Raw genomic sequence first — 15,721 nt, 5'->3', positions numbered from 1 at the left:
TTGAAAATATATATATCATAAGGATGTGGTACTGGTGATGTTAAACACTTCCCCAATCATTGAGATCTGATATTCCGCCAAGCGATACATAGGCCAATGTCATATCATCAACCAATCACATTTGTAAAATCCTTTCGGTCTAAATTCCAGCTAAACTTGGAGAGGACAGTTAAAAAAGCATGCTTCTATGGAAGATTTACAAAAGTAAATAAATAGCTGTATTAGACTGAAAAAATATATAATGTGATTAAACTGAAAAGATATGGTGGATTTTGTCAAACTTGTGAGGCTCTCCATGCTCATTCGTTGCTAATTTAACATGTTTGCTGCTACTTCACTCAAGCTGGTTTTCAAAGACTGCCTTCCTAACTGTTTTACATTCCCTGAGACCAACCAGAACTGTTTCCTTGGACAAGTATTACTCCCATATTTCCTACATGACCACATTTTTCGCAAGGCAAGGGAGTAGCCTGTAGGCGTGCTTCCATTAGCTTGTTCAGTGCAGTTTTTCTGTGTCTGGGATGGGGGGTGCTTCCCCAAAAAAATATTATTGTAGGCTACACTGTCCAGTGAATGTCCCGCAAAATATTTCGACTGCAGTCGACTGGAAATTTCTGCTGTTGCTCCTCACCAACTACAACTTGAAGTCGGAGCCAAAGCATTGTGGGAGACAACCTTATTCTGTTTTCTTGGAAGCAAAAGGCACTAACTACATGCTCATAAATAGTTGATGTGGCCACCTATCATTGGTTATTATCAATGCATGTTAACTGTTTTGGGTGGATGACTATTTACAGATTAAATACATGTTTATCCTTACATCCTTATCTAATTACATAGATAATTACATGTGATCCACATTTCTAACATAAATACGTGAAATATCCTACTTTTGACAATATACTGTATCTAATGTATTTATCTAGATGTTACTGTAATGTTGTATCCCATGCTATAGTCTACAATTTGTCGTGTCTGTAATATTGCTGTCACAAAACAAATTCAAATTTGTTGGTTGTCTATTAAGTGTGAATTAAACTGAGTATTTATTGTAGGCACATGGATTATTGTTGGGGATTTCTATGCTAGCTAACTATAATCTATACACATTTGGGCTAGCTAACATTTGCTAGCAAGCTAACCAGTACATTTAACAGAAAGGGTCTAGCTATATGGTAACATTTAGCTAACCAGAATTACCATAGCTGTATTATTTTCATGTGGTAGTTAGCCACGTTTTGGTTAGTTAGTTAGCTAGCTGCCACAGCATCAATGACTCTAGCTAGCTAGCTATAGCCTATAGTTAGTTATATTCTAGGGAAGCAATAGCTATTTCTGCTAAATTTATTTCCTAGCCAATTTATACATGTGTTGTGTCATCCAATAATTTATTATCAACTCAAAACTTTAGCTAGCTAGTATTGGCTGTTTGAACTGCAGCCACAACATCAGATTGATTGGGAATTCACTGACTGGCTATAGCTAGCTAACTAGCCAGATCTCATTATCTGTATATGAGTGATCGTTGTTGACATATATGTATTTTCCCCAGATGTGCAAGTGTCTTCTCACATCGTGTCAGTATAATTTGTTTAATTTCTGATCCAGAAAAGGGCTCACAAAAGCCATGTCTGTAGCTTGTCTTGCTTGCAGCAAGGGCATTGTTCTTTCTTTTTACCTAATAATGATGTCTTCATTGCAATTTATGCCCAGAAAATGACATCTTCACCAAAAACTAGAAATGAAAAGTTTTGTGATACACAAAAATGCTGTTGAGGACTTTTTAATGAAGCCTGCATGCTCATTGTTATTAAGTGTTAAGGTATTTATGGAGCCCTTTGCCTGTCACCTTTAAGATCCCGGAGTGCATCTTTAACTGAGCTGATATAAATGTAGGCCACAAAATGTCCAGAAATCTGATATATGGGCCTAGAGTCTGATAACTGAATTGCAATAACACATAACCTGATGTGAAGGTTCTGCATTTCAAGTAGTTTACAAAAGAACGGATTGATATCCAGGCTTACTCATAGCATCAAAGCAAACGCACAACTGAAAAGAGGGGAGGAGCGCTATTGGAGCAAAACCACCTCCGTGCTTCTGTATGCGTTTATAGCAAGCATGGCAGGCGACAGCGAGACAAGGGTGGACAGTCAAGCCGAAAACGAGAATGCTATTCGGCAACCTTTCCTCATCGGGGTAGCCGGAGGGACTGCCAGCGGCAAGGTTGGCATTGTGATTTTTAATTAATTAGAAATGTCATGTTTTTATTTGAAACACTGAATTGTCAACGTGGTTGAAAGATGAGAACTCATTGACCGCGTGGCTCCTGTCATGACAGACCAATGAATTAATTAGTTCCATTAAAGCTAGTTTGTTTTTTAATCATTTCTGGAAAAACATTGACATTTTTAAAGCGTGTATAGGAATAGGCCCTGTTTGGCAATAATTTATCCCACTTATGTGGCTGTAGGGAACTGACCTTAATCCAACTTGCATTCATGTCTTTGTCTATAACATCTATAGCCCTATCAATTCGTGTACAAATAATTAAATATTAATATAAACCTATATGAAACAAGGATTTTGAGAGGAATCTACTCCTGTGGTTTATTCAATTCAGAAAGGGCATTTATGACAACCGACAACCGAAAAGCAATACTTTGCTTAGCCAACTAAACTCAACGATTTACGATGGAGTTGAGCGGCGACTAGTGTGTGCGGACTGGAGCTAAAACAGCATATACCATTTTAGTTTATCACAAAACTACTGATTTCAGAACGGGTGCTGAAATCAGTACTTTTCTTATTCATAAAAAAAAGTGACGTCGAGCTCCAGTCCGCCCACTGTTAATATTCACTTTCTAATGCGTCGACAGGACCAGCTGGTTACACCTGGCAAAGCAGTGAAAACTGCCTATGCGCATAATTCGCGGCACAGTAAAATAAATAAAATGTCTAAACCCAGAGGCGCAACATCGCGAGACTTCCGGGTACGCTTGCCAAACAGACTTGGTCAGGGTTTGAAAAGTCGATGAGAGAAGTAAAAAAAAAACATCTTAGTAGTTAGTTTTCTAGAAATCAAAAGGCACGAAGGTAGATTCGAGGTAATGTCTTTATTTGAACATGTTATTACTCCAAAGGGACAAAAAATGTTGTCAAACAGCTTCGGTCCGGAGTGTCTGAGTTGACGGCTTGCACATGCGCGATACGACCGTTAGACCAGATGACGTGTAACTACGCATGCGTTTAGCCATCCAGCGTCGCCATGACACTGCCTTCAGTGTAAACTGGAGTTTCGATTGGAAAAGCTGTTTTAGCCCGTCTTCATACGGTAGCCTACTGTCTTGCGTAATATGTGTCACATCTTACCTCATAACGTGTAAGGAGGTGAGCCTCAGTCTAAGTCAATGTGTTGCCGCTTTTTCCATGTATGCTACTGTTCATCATGGTACAGTAAATAATAAGTGTTCTTCTCTCCAGAATCAAGAATTCAACCATGCCAAAGTCATATTGTGAATAATACAGACATCACTTTATAATCTAGCACACTTATATTCACAATTGTCTGTCTGGTTAGGTAAACCGGTAGTCTAAACATATGGCCTTTCAAATGCACCTCCCCCACCCCTCTGAAGAAAGTGACTGTTATCTCTTGTTTTTCTATTTTTGTTTTTCACTGTCTACCTGAGATAGTCCTAAACAGTCCCCTGAAATGGCTGATGGCCTTGCAGCTATGTCCTCTGCTGTATTGTGTAGTCTGCTGTCTCAAAGTTTTGAATGAGTATCCCTCTATCTTTTTCGAAGGTTGCATACGTTATTTTTTAAATAATGTTTTGAATAGTATTTAATAAGAAAAGGGAGGATTTATTATGGTCAAACCCATTTCTTGTCACGAGTCATATTGTGGAACTGTATACACTATAGGCCTACTGAGCTGGGGAGAGCTTCACTCTGCTAGCCTGGTTATGCATCCACCATATTTCCTGAAATATCCAAGCCAGCACAATAGCCTACAGTTCGGGTTAGCACAGTAGGCCTTAGGGCTGAGAATTGCCTGGGACCTCATCACGATACTTAGGTGCCAATACATTATGTATTGCAATACCATATATAGCAATTCGATTCTGTGATTTTATTGCAATTCGATGTTCCAAACATATTGCTCACCATATGTCTACTGCAGAGTGACGAGAGAAATAAAAGTTCTGAAAACAAATGGGCTCCCTATTTTAAAAAATAAGATGGAGTACAAGCTATGAAGGAAAAATACTGGAGTACAGTAAACCAGCGCAAAAATGATATTGCAATATGGTCAAAAATGATACTTTTTGTCATCAGAAATAATAATCCCCCATCACTAGTAGGCATACTGTCAGTCAGGCACAATTTTACTGTTCCTTCCCAGTGATGTTTATTTGACCTTCAGCTGTGTTTTGTCATAACAGCCAATGGGCTAACCATGTAGAGAAAAAAAATGTCCTGATTTTTCTCCCCTAAAAACGTTTTTCTATACCCACTGTAACTGATCATGACATAGCTTGTCAATTGTCTTTATGTACCTCTGACGTAGGATTGCTGGGTAAACTGCAGTTTAGCTTTTTTGGACACAATAGAATTTTTAACTGGGGCAGGGGAATGTTTAGTCAGCGTTGGCAATAGAAGAGGCAGACTTTGAATGTATGTCTGACTGACCCAAGCTTGGGTAAGAGACCTGGCCTGGTCTTTTGTAACCAAGAGCAGTTTCGGCAATCACTGTTTTATTAAGGGCTTGGAAGAAATGTGAAACGACAAAGGGGTCTGGTATTGGGAGAGTTAGAGCTCTCAGAAACCTCACAAGCACTAACCTGACAATCATCTCGCTAACATTTGTTTGCTTTGTAATTTTTTGTAGATTAATTTTGTAGAAAAGTTTGGGAAGAAATTAAATGCAGATAAGAAATTGAGTAATTCACATCCTCTATGAAAGGCTGTTCTAGAGCATGAATTGTGGTCCACTTGACGTTCCTTTGCGTGTAATATTTCTTGGTATCATACCCCACAACAAACGAAAGTGAGAAACTACCAGTAGAGCCACCTGGTTATCCGACAGTGTTTTTTCTTCTTCTGACACACTTTTCTGGGAAGTCTGGAGAGACAATGCAGTTTCAGTTTAGGCTGTGTGTATGAAGTCTGTAGGGCCCAGGCCCAACTTGCAGATTATTAGTTAAATGGATTGAGTGTGACCCGGACTGGTGACTAAGTACAGTGAGTCTCATCAAATAACATTGTGGCTGCATGAACATCTTGTAATGCCCCTTTGTCATCCTTGAACTATTCCCTCTGACTGTATTCTCATTTATAAACGTGGATTGACTCCAGACAAATGTGTTCTGCTTCATCGTCTTGTATTATCTTTGCCCTGTCTGAGCTCTTTTCAAGGAGACACTAATGCATTTTTCACTGGTTGCTGGCATACATTTTCCCTTCTCTAACAACAAGTTCAACTTGACCCTAATGTCTGTTGCCAGTCATCTCTTATTCTGTTCTCTATTAGGCCTGGAGCAAGCAGTTAGATTATCATGGCTGGTGACACGTGTAGGTGCAGTGGTCTAAGAATAGCACCTCGATATTGACTGACCGACATCCTGTCTACTGTGGTGTGCCTCAGACTTGGTCAGTAGCAGCCTTACTGTTCTCAATGACACAAGTCTGGTTCGGACTTCATGTGTTAAATAATGTTACAAGACTTCATGTGTTGGACATTTTATTTTTTAAAGTTCCATTCAACAGTGTTAATGTCATAATGTGAGATCTTTCTTACTGATCTTATTATCCTATTTGCTGTAGGCCCACTCTCCTCTTCCTTGAATTGGCTAATGAACCATAGCGACATGTCTTTTGGGCTGTACTGCGAGATCAGTAGGGATGGGGTAGTGCCCTTTTGGAGTTATTAATATTAGTTTATTTTCCAATGTAAAAGAACGCTGTCACTTCCTCCTTGTTCGTTTAGGAAGTGCAGAGGTTAGCCACGTGTGACGTAGTCAACTAGAAGCCAGCAAGGTGACCACACCCAGGGGCCCTAAGTCATAGAGAGGCCCTATGAGTAAGTGAGGATTCTAGTTATAAAATAGGTCAGAGAGTATTGCAAACATCTAAGAACATTTTTAAATGAGAGCTATTGCACATTGCTGCAGATTTGGCTTCTTCTGTACTGTCTGTACGTCTATGTAATAGTCTGGTACCAATATATTCAATATCTCCATAGCTCAGTGAACACAACTCCACTCTTACATCTTTATGGGTTACAATTTACTTCAGATAGTGTTATCTATCTGACAGACTTAACTGTCATTCTCGCTCCTCCCTCTGCCCATGGCCAGTCGTCTGTCTGCGGTAAGATCATGGAGCTGCTTGGCCAGAACAAGATTGACCATCACCAGCGCCAGGTGGCCATTCTCAGCCAAGACAGCTTCTACAGGGTCCTCACACCGGACCAGAAGGCCAAGGCACTGAAGGGACAGTTCAACTTCGACCACCCAGGTATTTATCTAATCTATATATTTATTTGGATACTGTGTCAATCGCTAAATCGTAGTCATATGGTATATGTTAACAACTGGCAAATGTAGCTTTATCCCTTGCTTGCTTTCCAGTGTAAAAAAAAATACGAATAGTTTCTCACATCCCTTTGCTCTCTCATTGAAGATAAATAGTTGCGTTGTTGAGTTTATACTCAAAGGATACTTCTGTTGGGCTTTTTCCCCTAGTTCTTAGAAATATAATTACCGTAATGGAGAGAACTGGAGAGAACTAAAGGTTTCTACATGTCCTGCCTTGGGGCCAATGACTGCTGTATTCAAAATCTGTCTCATTCAGAGTACATACTTAGCAGCGGTGCCTCTGGTAGATTGTAGTCTGGTAGCAGAGTTGTCGGTCTCAGACAGTGTGGTAGATAATGTTTGGGCCCTGGTCAAAAGTAGTTCACTAAATAGGTTGCATATCAGCACAGATGCTATCCTCCATAACAACTTGCCACCTTGTGGGATTAGATCTAGATCCTATGGCCTGACACAGTGGCACCAGCAGAAACATAGACATTGTTCTGAGTGCCTTTGCTCTCTCTCTCTTCTCAGATGCATTTGACAATGAGCTCATCGTCAAAACGTTGTGGGACATTTTGGAGGGCCAAACAGTGCAGATCCCAGTGTATGACTTTGTCACCCATTCCAGGTCAGTGGTTAGGACACTCACTCCACTCACTCACTCATCTCATCTCATACACATTGTCCTCTCTCTGGTGTGTGTGTCAGGAAGGAAGAGGCGGTGACGGTGTACCCAGCAGATGTGGTGCTGTTCGAGGGCATCCTGATGTTCTACTCCCAGGAGATTAGGGACCTGTTCCAGATGAAGCTGTTTGTGGACACAGACGCAGACACACGGCTCTCACGCAGGGGTGAAACCTTAGACATATATATTCACTATTTCATTGGATGAAACGCATCATACTTGTGAGTTGTACAAAAATACCAGGGGGCTTCCAATACAGGGCCTGGAGGGCATGAATGGGAACCGGATGTAGAAGTCTATTAGTTTTGTAAGAATATTTTCTGTGAAATCATACTGAAAGCTCCACTCCTGTTCTGTGTTCACTCCCCAGTGCTCCGAGACATCAGCGAGCGAGGAAGGGACCTGGAGCAGGTGCTAACGCAATACATAACCTTTGTTAAGCCCGCCTTTGAAGAGTTCTGTCTGCCAGTGAGTACCTAGCTATGATACTGCCACAACACGTATTCTAAGAGCCTTGGACCAACCAACCAAATGATATCAATAGCTAGGTTTCCATCCACTTGTCAACAGATTTTCATGCGAATATTCTCAAATCTGCATTTTCCTGCAAGATATGTTTCCACTAACCTGTCTAGGACTGACGGAACCCCTCGCCAACAGCCAATGAAATTGCAGGGAGCCAAATACAAATCTCATAAATCAAATTTCTCAAACATAGAAGTATTAGGCACCATTTTAAAGATACAATTCTCATTAACCCAGCCAAAGTGTCTGATTCCAAAAATACTTTACAACGAAAGCTCCACAAACGATTGTTAGGTCACCACCAAGCCACAGAAAAACCCAGCCATTTTTCCAGCCAAAGGGAGGAGTCACAAAAAGCACAAATAGAGATACAATTAATCACTAACCTTTGATCTTCATCAGATGACACTCATAGGACTTCATGTTACACAATTCATGTATGTTTTGTTCAATAAAGTGTTTTATATAAATATGCAATCTCATTTTACATTGGCACGTTACGTTCAGTAGTTCTAAAACATGCGGTGATTGTGCAGAGAGCCACATGAATTCACAGAAATACTCATTATAAATGTTGATAAATTCTAGTGTTATGTATGGAGCTTAAGTTACACTTCTCCTTAATACAATCGCTGTGTCAGATTTCCAAAAAAAATTACGGAAAAAGCATAATCTGAGAAGGGTGCTCAGAGCCCAAACCAGCCAGAGAAATATCAGCCATGTTGGGTAGTCAACATTATTCATAAATAGCATTATAAATATTCACTTACCTTTGATCTTCATCAGAATGCACTCCCAGGAATCGCAGTTCCACAATAAATGCTTGTTTTGTTCGATAATGTCCATAATTTATGTCCAATAGCTTCTTTTGTTAGGGCGTTTGGTAAACAAATCCAAAAGAGCGATCTGGTCCAGTCTGACGAAACGTTCAAAAAGTTATATTACAGTTCGAAGATTCTATACTTAGTTTGACAAGTCTCTATCTTTAGGATGTTATCATAAAAGTTCAATAATGTTCCAACCGGAGAATTCCACTGCCTGTAGAAAAGCCATGGAACGAGAGCTAACTCTCTCGTGACCGCGCGTCATGAGGCTGTGACACTCTGCCTGACCACGGACTCAAAGAGCTCTGATCCGGTCCCACCTCACAGTAGAAGCCTCATTCAAGTTTCTAAAGACAGTTTACATCTAGTAGAAGCCTTAGGAAGTGCATCTTGACCCATATGCCACTGTGTATTCGATAGGGCTGAGTTCAAAAACTACAAACCTCAGATTTCCCACTTCCTGTCTGGATTTTTTTTCTCGGGTTTATGCCTGCCATATGAGTTCTGTTCTACTCAGACATAATTCAAACAGTTTTAGAAACTTCAGTGTTTTCTATCCAAATCTACTAATAATATGCATATTTTAGCTTCTGGGCCTGAGTAGCAGGCAGTTCACTCTGGGCACGCTATTCATCCAAAAATGAAAATACTGCCCCCCCTATCCCAAAGAAGTTAAATTGACTTGTTGTGGATAAAAGGCTGTGCGTGATGTAGTGCACATAAAAATTACTTTTGCGGTTAAATTCCCATGTACCAAATAAAAAATACAAGTTCAATGGGTTTCCATTGCATTTTCAACTCTACTGATGGTTTTGTCGCTACAAAAGTTATTTAGCGAATATACCCACTCTGGTCTTGGCACGTGCACTTTAGCCAACAGCTCTCAGATACAGTGCAGGTATAGCCTACATGATGAGTTATTATGGATTAAAAAAAGTATGATTTTATTTTTATTTGTCAAACGGCAGCCAAGACTCGATCATGTCAGCAGAATAAGACGCTCGATATTTATTGGAAAGAAGCATCAAGCTGCATTTTCACCACCCTGTGAAGTTCATCGTAGCTTATTTAATTTGTAGCCTAATAAACTGCATGCTTTCCTGAGTCATAGTGGGAGGACCACACAGCATATCATTGCGTGACTCCAAGTTTATCATATAAAATATGATGGTTATTATATCAATGTTTGCCCATAGTTTCCATCACCATTTCTCACAATACATTTTACAGACAAGCGTATTTTATTTTGTTGACAGTTGGAAAGTTTACAGACATTTGTTGTTTCCATCTGGCCTGTAGTGACACATTTTTTTCTGACATGTACTATACTCACATAAAAAGGTTGGCAGGGAACCTGGTTATTGTCAGTTGTCTCTGACCTCCTCTTGAATGGTATTGAACACCCTGGCCCTGATTTCTTTAAAAAAATAATATATTTCACCTTTCTTTAACCAGTTAGGCCGGTTGAGAGCAAGTTCTCATTTACAACTGCGACCTGGCCAAGATGAAGCAAAGCAGTGTGACAAAAACAACAGTTACACATGGGATAACAAACGTACAGTCAACAACACAATAGAAAAATCTGTATAAAGTGTGCGCAAATGAAGTAAGGAGGTAAGGCACTAAATAGGCCATAGTGGCGAAGTAGTTACAATTTAGCAATTAACACTGGAGTGATATGTGCAGATGAGGATGTGCAAGTAGAAATACTGGTGTGCAGAAAAACAAAAACAAATATGGAGTAGGTAGTTGGTTGGATGGGCTATTTACAGATGGGCTGTGTACAGCTTCAGCGAACGGTAAGCTGCTCTTACAGCTGATGCTTAAAGTTAGTGAGGGAGATATGTCTCCAATTTCAGTGATTAAAAGAAAAAAGTGCAATTCGTTCCAGGCATTGGCAGCAAAGAACTGGAAGGAAAGGTGGCCAAAGGAGGTGTTGGCTTTGGGGGTGACCAGTAAAATATACTTGCTACGGGTGGGTGTTGCTATGGAGACCAGTGAGCTGAGATGGTGGAGCTTTACCTAGCAAATACTTATAGATGACCTGGAGCCAGTAGGTTTGGTGACGAATATGTAGCGAGGACCAGCCAACGAGAGCATACAGGTCGCAGTGGTGTGTAGTATATGAGGCTTTGTTGACAAAACGGATTGCACTGTGATAGACTATCCAATTTGCTGAGTAGAGTGTTGGCGGTTATTTTGTAAATGACATAGCCGAAGTCAAGGATCAGTAGGATAGTCAGTTTTACGAAGGCATGAGTGAAGGAGGCTTTGTTGCGATATAGGAAGCCGATTCTAGATTGAATTTTGGATTGGAGATGCTTAATATGAGTCTGGACGGAGAGTTTACGGTCTAACAGACACCTAGGTTTTTGTAGTTGTCCACATATTCTAAGTCAGAACCATCCAGAATAGTGATGCTAGTTGTGCGGGCAGCGATCGGTTGAAGAGCATGCATTTAGTTTTACTAGCATTTAAAACAGTTGGAGGCCACGGAAGGAGTGTTGTATGGCATTGAAGCTCGTTTGGAGGTTTGTTAAGTGTCCAAAGAAGGGCCAGAAGTATATAGAATGGTGTTGTCTGCGTAGAGGTGGATCAGAGATTCACACGCAGCAACGGTGACATCACTGATCTATACAGAGAAAAGAGTCGGCCTGAGAATTGAACCCTGTGGCACCCCATAGAGACTGCCAGAGGTCCAGACAATAGGCCCTCCGATTTGACACACAGAACTCTATCTGAGAAGTAGTTGGTGAACCAAGCGAGGCAGTCATTAGAAAAACCACGGCTATTGAGTCTGCCGATAAGAATACGGTGATTGACAGAGTCGAAAGCTTTGGCCAGGTCAACGAATACAGCTGCACAGTACTGTCTTTTAGCAATTGCGGTTATGATATCGTTTAGACCTTGAGAGTGGCTGAGGTGCACTCATGACCAGCTTGGAAACTGGATTGCATAGCGGCAATGGTACGGTGGGATTCGAAATGGTCAGTGATCCGTTTATTGACTTGGCTTTCAAAGACTTTAGAAAGGCAGGGCAGGATGGATATAGGTCTAACAGTTTGGGTCTAGAGTGTCTCCCCCTTTGAAGAGGGGGATGACCGCGGCCCCTTTCCAATCTTTAGGAATCTCAGACGATATGAAAGAGGTTGAACAGACTAGTAATAGGGGTTGCAACAATGGCGGCAGATAATTTTAGGAAGAGAGGGTCCAGATTGTCTATCCCAGCTGATTTGTAGGAATCCAGATTTTGCAGCTCTATCAGAACATCAGCTTTCTGGATTTGGGTGAAGGTGAAGTGGGGGAGGCTTGGGCCAGTTGCTGCGGGGGGTGTAGAGCTGTTGGCCGGGGTTGGGGTAGCCAGGTGGAAAGCATGGCCAGCCGTAGAGAAATGCATATTGAAATGCTCAATTATCGTGGATTTATCGGTAGTGACAGTGTTTCCTAGCCTCAGTGCAGTGGGCAGCTGGGATGAGGTGCTCTTATTCTCCGTGGACTTTAGTGTCCCAAAACTTTTTGGAATTAGTACTGCAGGATGCACATTTCTGTTAGGAAAGCAAAGGCTAGCTTTTTCAAACTGACTGTGTATATTGGTTCCTGACTTCCCTGAAAAGTTGCATATCGCGGGGACTATTCGATGCTAGTGCAGTACGCCACAGGATGGTTTTTGTGCTGGTCAAGGGCAGTCAAGTCTGAAGTGAACCAAGGGCTTTATCTGTTCTTAGTTCTGCATTTTTTGAAAGGGGCATGTTTATTTAAGATGGTGAGGAAAGCCCTTTTAAAGAAGAACCAGGCAGCCTCTATTGACGGGATGAGGTCAATATCCTTCCAGGATACCCGGGCCAGGTCAATTAAAGGCCTACACGCTGAAGTGTTTTAGGGAGCGTTTGACAGTGATGAGGGGTGGTCGTTTGACCACGGACACAGGCAATGAGGCAGTGATCACTGAGATCCTGGTTGAAGACAGCAGAGGTGTGTTTAGAGGGCAGGTTGGTCAGGATGATACCTACGAGGGTGCCCATGTTTACGGATTTGGGGTTGTACCTGGTAGGTTCCTTGAACATTTGTGTGAGATTGAGGGCATCTAATTTAGATTGTAAGACGGCCGGGGTGTTAAGCATATCCCAGTTCAATTCACTTAGGGTGTCCAGGGCACAGGTGGGGGCTGAGGGGGGGTCTATAACAAGCGGCAACAGTGAGGGACTTATTTCTGGAGAGAGATTTTTTTAAAGTAGAGGCTCTAACTGTTTGGGCATAGACTTGGATAGTATGACAGAACACTGCAGGCACTGCAGTAGATTGCAACTCTGCCCCCTTTAGCAGTTTTATCTTGACAGAAAATGTTGTAATTGGGCTTTTATGATTACAGAAGTCAACAAATGAGAGCGCCTGGGGACACAAGGGGCCTGGGTTAACCTCTACATCAACAGAGGAGGAGGATGAGGGTACTGCTAAAGGCTATAAGAACTGGTTGTCTAGTGCATTGGGAACAGCAAAAAAATGAGCTGATTTCTGGGCGTGGTAGGATATATTCAGGGCATAACGTACAGACAAGGGTATGGTAGGGTGCGAGTACAGTGGAGGTAAACCCAGGCATTGAGTGATGATGAGAGAGGTTGCATCTCTGGAGGTGCCAGTTAAGCTAGGTTTGGTCTCCGCATGTGGGGTGGGGCAAAGGAGCTATCTGAGGCATGTTGAGCGGGACTAGGGGCTCCGCAGTAAAATAAAACAGTGATGGCTACCCTAAACAACAGTATACAAGGCATATTGACATTTGAGAGAGGCATAAAGCAATCACAGGTGTTGAGTGGGAGAGCTAGACAACGGGTAAGACAACAACAACTGGTAAATGGCGATGACTGGGCAGAGGGCCAGTTAGCTACACACAGGGCCTGAGTTCGAGGCTGGGGCCAACAGATAAACAAAATGAAATGGCGTGTTAATGAACAGTCCAGCAGGCATCAGCTGTGTAGCCGAGTGATCATAGGGTCCAATGAGCAGCAATAGATGAAACAGGGAGCCGTTCGGTAGTCGTTACTATGCTAGGCGAGCGGTAGACGCGGTGTTCAGGAAGCTAGCGGGCCGGGGCTAGCAGAGAAGGGTCTTCACCGACATCCACGACGCAGAGGCCGGTTGAGAGCACATCGGCCGAAATACGTCAGCAAACCAGTCGTGATGGATCGGCCGGGCTCCGTGTCGACAAAGGGTTCAGGCCAATTGGCAAGCGTTATTGTATTTGCTGTACTTCATTTCCTAGCCGGGAGGTGGGCCTAGCTTGAAGCTAACTGGTGCTTGTGTAACAGTACAAATTTAGACCGTCCCCTCGCCCATACCCGGGCGCGAACCAGGGACCTTCTGCACACATGAACAACTGACACCTACGAAGCGTCGTTACCCATCGCTCCACAAAAGCCGCGGCCCTTGCAGAGCAAGGGGAACTACTACTTCAAGGTCTCAGAGCAAGTGACGTCACTGATTGAAACGCTATTTAGCGCCCACGCTAACTAAGCTAGCCGTTTCACATCCGTTACACTTGCTTCTGGACAAGGGCGTTAGCCACAATAACCACTCGGTAGCAGATAGCTAGGTGCGGTGATCCGGTGTAATGGTCCAGAGCTTGCAGCAAGAATCTGGTGATGTAGTGGAAAAAAGCAGTCCGATATTCTCAGGGCTGATATTGCGCTGTGCAGGTGTTGCGGTGTGCAGACTGGCAGGGCTAAAGCGGCTGGTGTCTGCGCTAAAGGTAAAGGCCGCTAGCAGTGGCTAACAATGACTAAATAGCGAGTAGCTAATCGGCTGGCTAGCCTTTGATGGAGATCCAGTTATAAGGTCTCAAAAATAGCAGATCCTTACCACATTGGGTGAGGCGGGTTGCAGGAAGGTATATTTAATTTGAAAATGGAAGAAATGTATACAAGAAAATTAATATTTACATGGGACAAAAAACAAACACGTCTTACTGCTACGCCATCTTGGTTAAGATGTGATTCAGATCGTATTGCTAAACATGTTTATTTCTTCTCCCTCTGTAGACCAAGAAGTGTGCTGACGTGATCATTCCTAGAGGAGCAGATAATCTTGGTGAGTTTCTGGCTGTTTGTTTCTCAAGATTGCTGCCTTATGTAAGCAAGCATGCTGTTATGTGACAAACTTCACTGACTCATTCTTGGACACATCTCCCTATAGAGAGTCTGTCATTGACATTGTTAATCAGTCCAGTCTCTTACCCTGCGATGGTAAACTTACTAAAGGCGGATGTGAATGTGATGGCTGTTTTGTTTATTCTACTGTCTTGAGATAGCTGTTGTGGTCTGTGATTGGTGAGACCTATACATGGGAAGCAGACTAGATTAGCTGTTTTGTCCTGGGAATGTTTCAGACTATCTCTGTTTTGGAATGGCAAGGTCAATTGTAGATTTTTCAAAACAACATGTATTTGCAAAGAGTGGTGCTTTTAAACTCTGGAACTTGTTCTGCTTAAATTTTATCTGAATAAAAGAGGAATGGAACACCGTTACAGATTATCCTTCAATGTCCTCTGAATGTGCCCCCTCCTCTCTCTCTCTCTCTCCTTAACAGTTGCCATAAACCTTATAGTTCAGCACATCCAGGACATTCTGAACGGTGGTCTGACCAAACGCCTGAACGGCAGCCTTAACGGTTACGGAACTCCCCGGAAACGGCAGGTGTCAGAGTCTAGCAGTCGGCCCCACTAACCGCACCGGCCCTCTCTGAACACCAGGGAGCTAGGGATCGATGGAAGAGGGCTCATCTGTACATACCTACCACCTATCTGCTACACTGTATTTAAAAAAAATATATATAAAAAAAAAAAAAACTTAAAAAAAAAACTCTAGCAAGAATATGCAAGGCCTTCATTTGATTAGTTTTTTTTTTGACTGGATGATGAAATGTTTTGTAAGGGAGGAAGGAACTGTTTCAGTTCAAAGGTGAAGCAGTTATTTTATTTATGTATTTTTATTTGATATTCTGGCCCCTTTTTGAGCTTGCAGATGTTAATAAATGAGGAGGAAGTTGGGTTGAGCTTGAGACCTTGCTGTGTGTTCAGTGGTCAGTGCATTTTGATTGGTCATGTTGTCTGT

At 42.2% G+C, this 15,721-nt stretch overlaps 1 protein-coding gene across 2 annotated transcripts; it reads left to right on the top strand.

Moving 5' to 3' along the window:
* The first annotated feature begins 2,111 nt into the window (after positions 1–2,111).
* On the top strand, positions 2,112–15,668 carry LOC139406777 (uridine-cytidine kinase 2-A). Of its 2 annotated transcripts, none has more exons than XM_071149804.1 (7): positions 2,112–2,226; positions 6,363–6,522; positions 7,116–7,212; positions 7,293–7,435; positions 7,640–7,737; positions 14,651–14,699; positions 15,198–15,668. In XM_071149804.1, exons 1-7 carry the CDS (start codon positions 2,122–2,124, stop codon positions 15,332–15,334), a joined length of 789 nt encoding a protein of 262 aa, XP_071005905.1. In that variant the 5' UTR covers positions 2,112–2,121; the 3' UTR covers positions 15,335–15,668. The 2 variants fall into 2 exon arrangements, with proteins under 2 accessions (XP_071005905.1, XP_071005906.1); XM_071149805.1 differs by lacking the exon at positions 2,112–2,226 and adding an exon at positions 3,283–3,390.
* The last annotated feature ends 53 nt before the right edge of the window (positions 15,669–15,721 follow it).

Source organism: Oncorhynchus clarkii, chromosome 4 (genome assembly GCF_045791955.1).
Source record: "Oncorhynchus clarkii lewisi isolate Uvic-CL-2024 chromosome 4, UVic_Ocla_1.0, whole genome shotgun sequence".
Classification (NCBI taxonomy): Eukaryota; Metazoa; Chordata; class Actinopteri; order Salmoniformes; family Salmonidae; genus Oncorhynchus; species Oncorhynchus clarkii.
This window is presented reverse-complemented; position numbering and strand designations above follow the sequence as displayed.